Source organism: Sinocyclocheilus anshuiensis, unplaced genomic scaffold (genome assembly GCF_001515605.1).
Source record: "Sinocyclocheilus anshuiensis isolate Anshui unplaced genomic scaffold, SAMN03320099.WGS_v1.1 scaffold766, whole genome shotgun sequence".
Classification (NCBI taxonomy): Eukaryota; Metazoa; Chordata; class Actinopteri; order Cypriniformes; family Cyprinidae; genus Sinocyclocheilus; species Sinocyclocheilus anshuiensis.
Genome location: NW_015546060.1, coordinates 834,982 through 844,850, shown reverse-complemented (window position 1 = coordinate 844,850; position 9,869 = coordinate 834,982). Strand labels below are relative to the sequence as shown.

The following is a 9,869-nucleotide window of genomic DNA, read 5'->3' as shown; positions in this document are numbered from 1 at the left end:
GTGTGTGTGTATATATATATATATATGTGTGTGTGTGTGTGTTAAATTTGACTTTCTCTGCTAATTTAAATTTTATTATCTCAAACATTTTACAATACTTGACAGTAAAAGTACATGTATTGGCATATAAAATAACAAATGTATTAGGTACAGTAAGCAATTAACAGGTTTTTATCCTAGTATTTTTAACATTACTAACATTTCTACCATGTGGGTTGACATTATTATTGTGTGTGTAATTATACTGGAGACAATCAGAAGGGACGTTTTTTTCATTCACTTGTAGCATTTATTGAAAATACAAATTACAAAAGCAGCAACAAAACATTTAGCAATACATATATTTGCTTGTTATTTCTTGGCAGATCTTTTGTCATGCTTCCTGATGATGTCGATGAGGTTGCTCTTGGATACGAGGACGTCTTCTCCACGGCTGCTCCTCTGTGTGGCTCTCCTCTGCTGTTCGTGCAGATGTGGGGAGTTGAGGAGCTGTGGCGGCAGGATGGAGCCCGTGGGTTTCACTCTGTTCACAATGTCCAGAAACAGCCGCTTGTTGTTGTTATTCATGAAGGTGATGGCGGTGCCTCTGTGGCCCAGTCGACCTGCTCGACCAATCTGAAAGGTTCAAACATAGTGTGTCATCATTAAAGAAATGAGATGCTTCAATGTGTACGTTTATTTATGAAATACGCCATACCTGATGAACATATTCATCCATGTTAGCTGGCATGTCAAAGTTCACTACAAGCTTAACATTGACCAGGTCCAGTCCTCTACCGAGAATCCCAGTGCTGACCACCACTTCAAACTGGCCCTCAAGTAGACCCTAAAAACACCAACAATATTATGTTTATTTATTTGTTTATTTCATGTATACATTTATACCAACTAATATAATATCATTTTTTAAAAGAGTTTTTTCATTACCTTTACAATTTTGTTGCGTTCCCACTGCATCTTGTCTGAGTGAATAGCGACTGTGTTTAATCCCATGACCTTTTGCACAGCTTCACACAGCAAATCGGCCCCAAGTTTGCAGTCCACAAACACAACTACCGGTGGCTGGTACAGCTTTCTGTCCTGAGCACACAAAAATTCATGATGTAGATAATATTGTAATGAAAACAAATCCAAAAATATAATATAAATGAAGTATAAATGAAACAATGTAAAAAAAAAATCATTTCTTTTGTGTTGAATATATTTATTTCTTTTTAACTTACAGAAAAAATTGCAGTTGTTATTCCAATTTTGATGGACAATAATTTTTTATAATTAATTATAATATTAATAAATAATTTATTCATTCATATATATCAATTATTATTTCATATTTCTGATGGGAAATTATTCTAAAATATTACATATATTTTTTATTTATTCAATATTTATGAATTCATATTTATCAATTATGTTAATATCATATTTTGATGGACATTATTTAATGTACTATTAAATAATAATATAAAGAATTTATTTTCTTATTTTATTCTTTTTTATTTATATGTATGACTTCATATAAATTGTTATTTCATATCAATGGGAAATTGTTCTAAATTATTAAACAGAATATTAATGAATAATTATTCTAAATTATTAAATATAATATTAATAAAGAATTGCATTTGTTTATTTAATCATTCATTTTGTTTCATATTTATTAATTAATATTTATTGGTTATTTCATATTTCTGACAGACAATTATTCTAAAATGTAAGATATATATTATAGTATTATTATACATTATATTATATATACTATTATATATAATATAATATTATTACATAATATTTATTTCAATTTACAATTTTCCTGAGGGCAGTCATTTTATTTCCACAGCTTGTGATTTATAAATGCTCTATTTCCTGCTCTCGGTCTCTGGTAAGAGCCGCTGCTAGTTTTCCTGGAACAAAGCAAATTGAGGACCCACCCATTTCCTCTGGAGAGGAGGGCAAAGATTGCCGTATAGACTTCCACTAACTGCATTTCTGTCCACAAGTCAGTCGACAGCAGGCCACAGACGCATTCAATCCAGATTATTTTTAAACCTGAATATTCTTTTTAAATCAACTTACGTAATGTGACACATTTCCTGTTGTCAGATGAATCATGCATTGCACAATAATACCAAAATACAATAACACATGCAACAAGACAGCAAATAGGGTTTCTACAGTATACTTACATTTAAAATCTCAAAGAGCTTCTTTTTCTTTGACGGCTCTTCCACCCAGAGGACGATCTGACGGACGTTGGCGCAGGGTTGGTTCTTCTGACCGATGGTAATGCTCACAGGCTCGCGGGTGAGACGAGCCGCTAGCTGTTCTGTTCCTTTGGGAATGGTGGCTGACGTCAACAGCGTCTGATGCTCTTCAGGGACCTGCTCCAAAATTTCAAGAACCTGTTGCTGGAATCCCATCTTCAGCATGGTATCCGCCTTTGGAGTTTTTAAGAATTAATATATATATATATATAACAACACTGATTAAAGTATAAATGATGAATAAATAAACAAACAAAAAATTATAAATAACACAATGAAAAAGATTAACCCAGTAACTTTGTTTTGGTAAGCTTTTTTCTTTTTCATGTAGCACTACTTAAGATATTCAGTACAGTAATCAGTACATCAGTACGTTAATCAGTACACAGCCCAATATTTACCTGGAGAGCATGCATGACCACTGGAAGAAGGAAGGCAACTGTCTTTCCAGAGCCTGTATCTGCAGAGGCAATCACATCTCTGCCATTCAAACCAACAGGCAGCATCTGCATCTGGATGGGAGTGGGAGCCTCATACCCGGCTTTCTTCAGGTTGAGCCTGAGCGCTGTGGGAAAGTTACAGTGTTCAAACTCTATAATGGGTCTACAGACCTCAGTGCCAGCAGTCACTATCGCCAGCTCGGTTTTAACCCTCTCAACCTGCTCCTCAGTCAGTTCAGATATGAACGCATCCTCCTTGTAAGAGTAACTGAGCTCAGTGTCTGCTGCACTAGAGCTCTCTGAACCCTCCTGTAGATCTATAGAAAACACCTTCCCTCCGAAATCCAAGCACATTTTAGCCAGATGACTAGCTTTACACTCCAGGCTGCAGACATCGTTGTCTGTTTTATCGCAGATGTATTCTCCATATCGACCGCACATGACACACACGGGCTCTCCTGGCTCTGGCCATCTCTGGTTCTTCTTGAAGGACTTCACTGGTTCCTCCTCTTCATCTGCTTCTTCAGTCTCTATCTGATGGGGTTCCTCCTCTTTTTCTATATGTACAGTCTCATCTGGAGGACAGGTATCAGGTGGAGACGTAGAAACAGTGTCTTCGGATGTCGCTTTGCTTCTCTTGGGGTGCTGCTGCTGCTGCTGCTGGGACTCTGGGGCTCTCTTGACCTTCAGCGATCGCGGCATAAACATTTTCTGCCCACATTCACCACAACGATATTAACGAAACCTAAATAAACGAAAAAAGGAAAACGTTGGTTACATATCTTTTGGAAACGCTTTAAGTCACATACTTCACCACAGATCTGTGAACAGAATCGTTTCCAAGCGGTCGCGTAAATGTGACGTCATCTAAACGCGACAGTAAAGCTGGGTGTTGTAGTTTTTAGGGATTTTAACTGTTTATCAGAAACCAAATGTTGTGCATTTTCCTCATCTGTTTAATTCTGTACGGTAATATTATGCTTATTATATCAGTTCATAACATGTATTTTTAAAACTATTAATATTATGATTATATAAAGGATATATTACCCTGATAGCACACATACATCACAGAGAGGACAATGTGATGTCTGCATTTACATCTACAAGACGTACAAGAGTGTTTGCTCATCTGCAATATGTCTATTGGACGTTTCCTATCAGATGTCGAATAGACGTTTAGAAAATGTCTTTAAGATGTTTATGATTTCGAATGAATGTAAAACTGACATCTTAAAGATCAGATGTTTGTACACAACGTGAACATGAAGCGATCTTTAACAGACATCTTACAGACGTACGTCTGGGAATCTGGGTATGTATATCTTCATGTAGCCTATATTTGGCAAGAATTAAAGGTGAGTAAGATTATTTATTCTTTATTGAGACAAACCTGAAATCTAGATTTATGAAATTCACTTGGGAAAATCATTGTGCTTTTTGTATTTATTAATGACACGTACTACTGTACTTATATCTGCTTGTAATAAATAATAATAATATTTCAACGATATTATTAGCATTATTGTAAGGGGTAGGTTTAGGTTTGGGGTAGGTGTAGACGTTAATAAAACACAATCTAATAGGTAGAAAATTCAATTTATTGTTAGCTTCCGGTCTTTGCGGTATCCCTTCTAGCCACAACCCTATTTCTGCCAGTTTTGGGTTTGTTGGCGTGTTGGGCGGAGCGCGCATGCGCAGACAGCTCACTCTCACACTGCAGCAGCACGGAGACCGCAGGACACTGGATGAATAGAGGGACAATAACCGTAAATGTCCAGATGGGAATATGTGGGTAGAGCATGGCGACGTCCTAAAGAAGACAAAGACTTTTTAGATAGCGACACCTCCACTGCCTCTTATAACGCGGGACGTAGAGGATCATTGAGGAGAAAACAGCCGAATTCATATGGGGTACCAGAATGGATGAAACTCTCTGGGCAGAACCCCACTTTTATTACCGGATCGGCCCGAAATAGATGTGAAAATAAGCCCAACCGGGTGTTTGAACAGCGACCTGACACATGTATGTTACAAAATCTGATCTGTGTGTGACAGAAAAAAAGCAAAAGTCCGATTTGATGCGTTGAATTCCTTCGGAGAGATGTCATCGTTGTAAGTGCTGGATGTGAATATGGGAGATCTGACCGACTCCAGAGATCCGAAAAAGACTTGCATTGTTCCTGCCATCAAGTCTTATGATCATTATGATTTTAATAGAGCTAAAACCAGAGCCAGCCTCAAATGGCTGGTGGCCAAAGCCTTTGGTACAGGTAGGTGGCGTGTTTCTCTTTCTCCACCATCATCTTTGTCTCTTGATTTGATTTCCGATGTGTTGCATTGAATGCGTTTGATATCAAACATATGTAAATGTAAAAATATAGATTTAAATACGAATGCATTTTATAATGTAAAATTTAGTGTGTTAATAAATGCACTTTGCTCATGCAGACCCCTAAAATTAGGATTTTGTATTATATTATGTTACATAATGTTAATATTCAACAATTGCAACATGTCACTTTATAAACAATCTCATGTTAAGTAAGTGCTGTTTATTAATTGTATCCACTAAAATGTTATCCAACACTAACAAAACAAGTACTGCATGGTAGCATACCGTAATGGTTACCATCCAATTAATGTGTCTGAATCTATCAATATATACATATACATATGTTTTTGCATTTATATGTCAAAACTAAAACAGAAGGGCACTTTAGCAAATTTTTAAAAAAGAGTACTTATTATTGCAGAAATAACATTCTTTAAAAGAATATGAAGTGTGAAGTGAATGTAATGTCTTCAGACACTTAACTGCATGTTATTTGCGATTAAATTAAATGTATTATTAGGCCTATATTAAATGCAATTTGTTGAACTTCCTTTGAAGTATGGTTAAATATACTATACAAGTGTGTTGACAAGCATTTAGAAAACTAAAATATACTTTAATGTCATTTCTGTCGTTTAGTATGTTAGTCAACACATTACAATAAATGAACTTCTTTAAAGCATGACAAAAGATTATTAAACATAATGATTTAAATTATATTTTTAAGTAAAACTTTTAATTTGACATGATTGCAGATTGGACGTTTTAAAAGTGGACATGAATGCACTTAAGTGGCCTTTTATTTTAATAATTATATTATCTTCAAGTCCAGTATTTTTATTTTTTTTTTTATATATACTTTGAAGATTTGAATTACACAACATGTGCTTGTTCAGTACAATTAGGTACACTTCTTTTTCACAAATGGATTGACTAGCAGTGCAACTTGACATAAGAATATCAGGCAGAATATCAATTAGCAAGAACCAAAGTGTGATGTATGAGTCCCAGAGTTCAAAAGTGTTAATTGAAACTGTGGTGAACAACAATGTGACAAAAGGAATCATCTCCTAATTTCATCTTGACAGCTCACTTTGTATCCTGAATCTGACTGTATGGTGCTCATTAATGTAGTCTCGTATTCATGTTTATCATATTGGTTTTAGCTTGACATCTAGATTGACACTGACATCCGGATTTATTCGATAGCTGGTCATTGAGCTGTATGTTTTTGACAGCACAAACCCATTGTGATTGGCTAAATGATGACCACCAGCCATCTGGTCTCCTTTAGGTCCTCTCGTCTCATTAAAATGCGCAGTCAGGTCATCAGGCCAATGCGCAACACAAATGACAACTCTTGCTGTCAGAGCGGTTATTGTTTAGCATCTTTGATTTAAAGTGACCTTAAACGCGATTAACAAGACACTGAATGCCAGGGTGAGGATATGGTAATGTTCAGTAGGCTGATTGACAGGCCTTAAAGGGTTAGTTCACCCAAAAATGAAAATTAGGCTGCGTTTTACTCACCCCCGAGGCATCCTAGGTGTATGTGACTTTCTTCTTTCAGACGAATCCAGTCGGAGTTATATTAAAAATTGTCTTTGATCTTTCAAGCTGTTTAATGCCACTCCGCGGGTGTTGCATTGCTTCAGTCCAAAAGAACTTGAATAAAAAGCGCCCGTCCATAAAAAAAAGTGTCTCACACGGCTCCGGGGGGTGAACAAAGGCCTTCTGTAGCGAAGCGATGCGTTTTTGTAAGAAAAATATCCATATTCAAAACATAATAATCACTTGAAAAAATGTACATTTTTGGGTGAACTAACCCTTTAAGGGTGTTATTGACCCATTTGTTGAATTGTTTTTAGGTGTAACCCTAGGACAGATGACAGAACAACTGATAAAAGCCTACATTTCTCCATGCAAAAAAGTAGCAGGCTTTAAAAATATATAAGTATGATGGCAGAAAACTAGTTAAAATGAAATACAAGCGGTTGTTTGAATGAAAAGAGAGTGGTCAGCTTAAAGTCCATAAAAGCTTTTCCATTGATCCATTTTGGTCAGTTGGGAAAGATAGAGATAGTTAATGGTCATTTAATGGCATGCACTCTATTTTCGGTTCATCTCTTCAATGCATTCTTGCTTGATAGCACATTGCTTTTTGAAAACCGACCGAGCATTTATTACTTATTTATTGTGAAAATGAATGCGTGAAATAAAGTTCAAAGTGAGGAAAAGATGAACTGCCAGCTCTCATTCAAACAAATAGCGAGAGCTGAAACGTCACCAAACACGCTATATAAAAGGCACAAATAAATGTCACATTTATAATAATAGGTTTATGTGAATAATGTGAATTCAAAGTTCATTTAAGTTAAAAAGTTGGTATAAAATGTTTTGTAGCTTAATAAAAATAAATAATACGGATAAAGCTGTATATAAAAAACAAAATTTGATAATTAGCTATTTAGGCCTGGCTTTTATTTGTATTGTAATGGTTATTATTATTATTATTATTATTATTATTATCCCCAGAAAAAAACATGTAATTAGTATTGGTATTGGTGATACTGGCCTTCATTCATAGTACTTAGTAAAAATATAATTAAATAAATATTTAAATATGTAATATGTAAAATATTGTCTTTATGTTGTCTCCATATTCATTTAGATATTCTATGTGAAAATATGTAGAAATCTGTTGGATTATTTAGTGTTTTTTATCATAAACATATCATATATATTTAGCAATTTATTTTTTGTAAGGCAACTTACATATGCAAAACATTCAAATGTAATTTCAAAAATTGATTTTATGAAATTTGCAAGACTTTTGATAATATATGTGAACTTGCTGATTTTTGTACTTAAAAATAAAAAATAAAACAGTTTGCATATAATATTTTTTTAAATTACATTTTGTAATTAAATGCACCAAAAAAAAAAAAAAAGTAAAATAAGTAAATAACAAAATAAATTTTAAAAACAGTGTTTTTCTACACATATTCAAAAATGCCACCCAAAAACTTCTGTGAATTTTGAAGACGCAAATGAATCGCTTAATCTCATTCACTTTTGAACCACTTCACAGATGAAATCAACTGAAATGTGCATTTTCAACTGATTTGCAGAAATTAATTACAGAGTGTATTAAAAACATTGGAATTACGTCAGTTTATATCGGCGGCAAAATCATAGTGAATCATCATCATGATATTCGACATATTGTCAGGCTCTAGAAGCACAAAATCTAAACACCTGTGTAGTTCCTCTCTCTCCATCTGTCTTTGATGCGGCTCGTGAGGAGCTCCTGGATACATACGTACGGCAGGGGAATCGATCAGCCTCCCTATTGTTGCCATGGCAACCGCGGCCTGGCTCGACAAAGTCATATTTTTGACTTACATCGTCAACGCCTTGTGGCTCTGATACCGTCAGTGCAATGTTTGATCTACTGTTTTATCATATAGACCCGTTTTAAAAGCCTTCGTGAAAGCTGTTAATTAACAATGAAGGTAGTTTGTCATTTTTGCGTATTGTCAACATCTCTAGTAAGACATTCATTCATACAGAATGGTTCAAATCTGCCATTACCACAATCAGGTTTAACACAGAAAATTGAAATCATGTGCAGGTAATAAGGATACAAGCGTTCTCTCAAACTCTCACACGTCTCCATAAATAGCTAAACATCTCGGTTCTCCATGGATACGTTGACCTCATTCGGATCTGTGAACGCATTTATTCTGTCAACATGTGAACTCGTGTTAATGATATTTTTGATTTTGTAGCTGTGTGGTAGACACTGTCTCGCTTCCTTTAAGGACTTTCTCCTTTCCTTCATCTGCCCGGGTGAGAGTAAATTACACTTGCACAGAGGATCGGAAAACACCGAGCTTTAGCTATATTTAGCTGTGCTGAAGATGAAAAGTACTTTGATCTTTGAAATTCAGAAAAAATAAAATAAAATCTCACTGGCTCAGCTGTCTGCTATGACATAACAGAGGGAAGGTGTCTTGATATGAAAGTAATCAGTCCCACCAGGATTTCACAATATTTTTGTGTTTTTTGTGATCAAATCTCGTGCAAATCTCGTGCAGTAATTTCCAGAATTTTGTGGAAAATTAATAATTAGGATACTACAAAAACAAACTACTAAACCAAACAAAAAGCTTGTTTATTTTCATGTCTTACCAAATTCTGAGAAATAAAAAAAACAAGATATAGTTACTTTGTCATTTTATTTTATTTTTGTTATTAAAAATAAGAACAAAGAAGCAAATACAGTGAGAATTGAGTTCTTTATTGTCTTTTTTTTTCTCATTCATGCATGTTTCATTGTTACACATAAGTAGTACTGTGCTTTTGTAATTATTTTGTGGTTAAATTGTGAATTATGCAAGAATGCAAAAAAAACCTGACATTTTGCTGATTCCACGATCACAGAATTGCGAAAACTAGAGGGACTGATTAATATGATGAATCTTATATATTTATGTTTAAATACCAACGCTTGTAAGCCGATAATTATTTCTATGTTAAGGTCAATAACCGATAAATAGCCGATGTTACAATTCTATGCTATTTTTTCTAAATAAATAAAATTGTCCCCCAATAAGCCGATAATTATTTCTATATTAAGGCCAGTAACCGATAAATTGCCGATATTAAAATTCTATGCGGTTTGTATAAATAGGTCAAATTGCCCCCCCCCCAATGAGCTGATAATTATTTCTATATTAAGGCCAATAACCGATAAATAGCCGATGTTACAATTCTATACTATTATGTCTAAATACATCAAATTGCCCCGCCCCCCCCACCCAGCCC

At 34.7% G+C, this 9,869-nt stretch overlaps 2 protein-coding genes across 2 annotated transcripts in view; one reads left to right on the top strand and one right to left on the bottom strand.

The window, feature by feature from the left end:
- Positions 1-216: 216 nt before the first annotated feature.
- On the bottom strand, positions 217-3,571 carry ddx59 (DEAD (Asp-Glu-Ala-Asp) box polypeptide 59). Its single transcript, XM_016500683.1, is given in 5 exon segments — positions 217-615; positions 698-826; positions 928-1,080; positions 2,187-2,482; positions 2,554-3,571. Coding segments are annotated over 5 exon segments (1,701 nt in total). The 5' UTR covers positions 3,413-3,571; the 3' UTR covers positions 217-351.
- Positions 3,572-4,823: 1,252 nt separating this feature from the next.
- Positions 4,824-9,869, top strand: part of LOC107699427 (calmodulin-regulated spectrin-associated protein 2-like) — a 41,200-nt gene continuing 36,154 nt past the window's right edge. The window contains 1 exon segment of the mRNA XM_016500681.1: positions 4,824-4,977. Within this exon segment, the coding sequence (XP_016356167.1) occupies positions 4,839-4,977 (139 nt within the window). The 5' untranslated portion in view covers positions 4,824-4,838.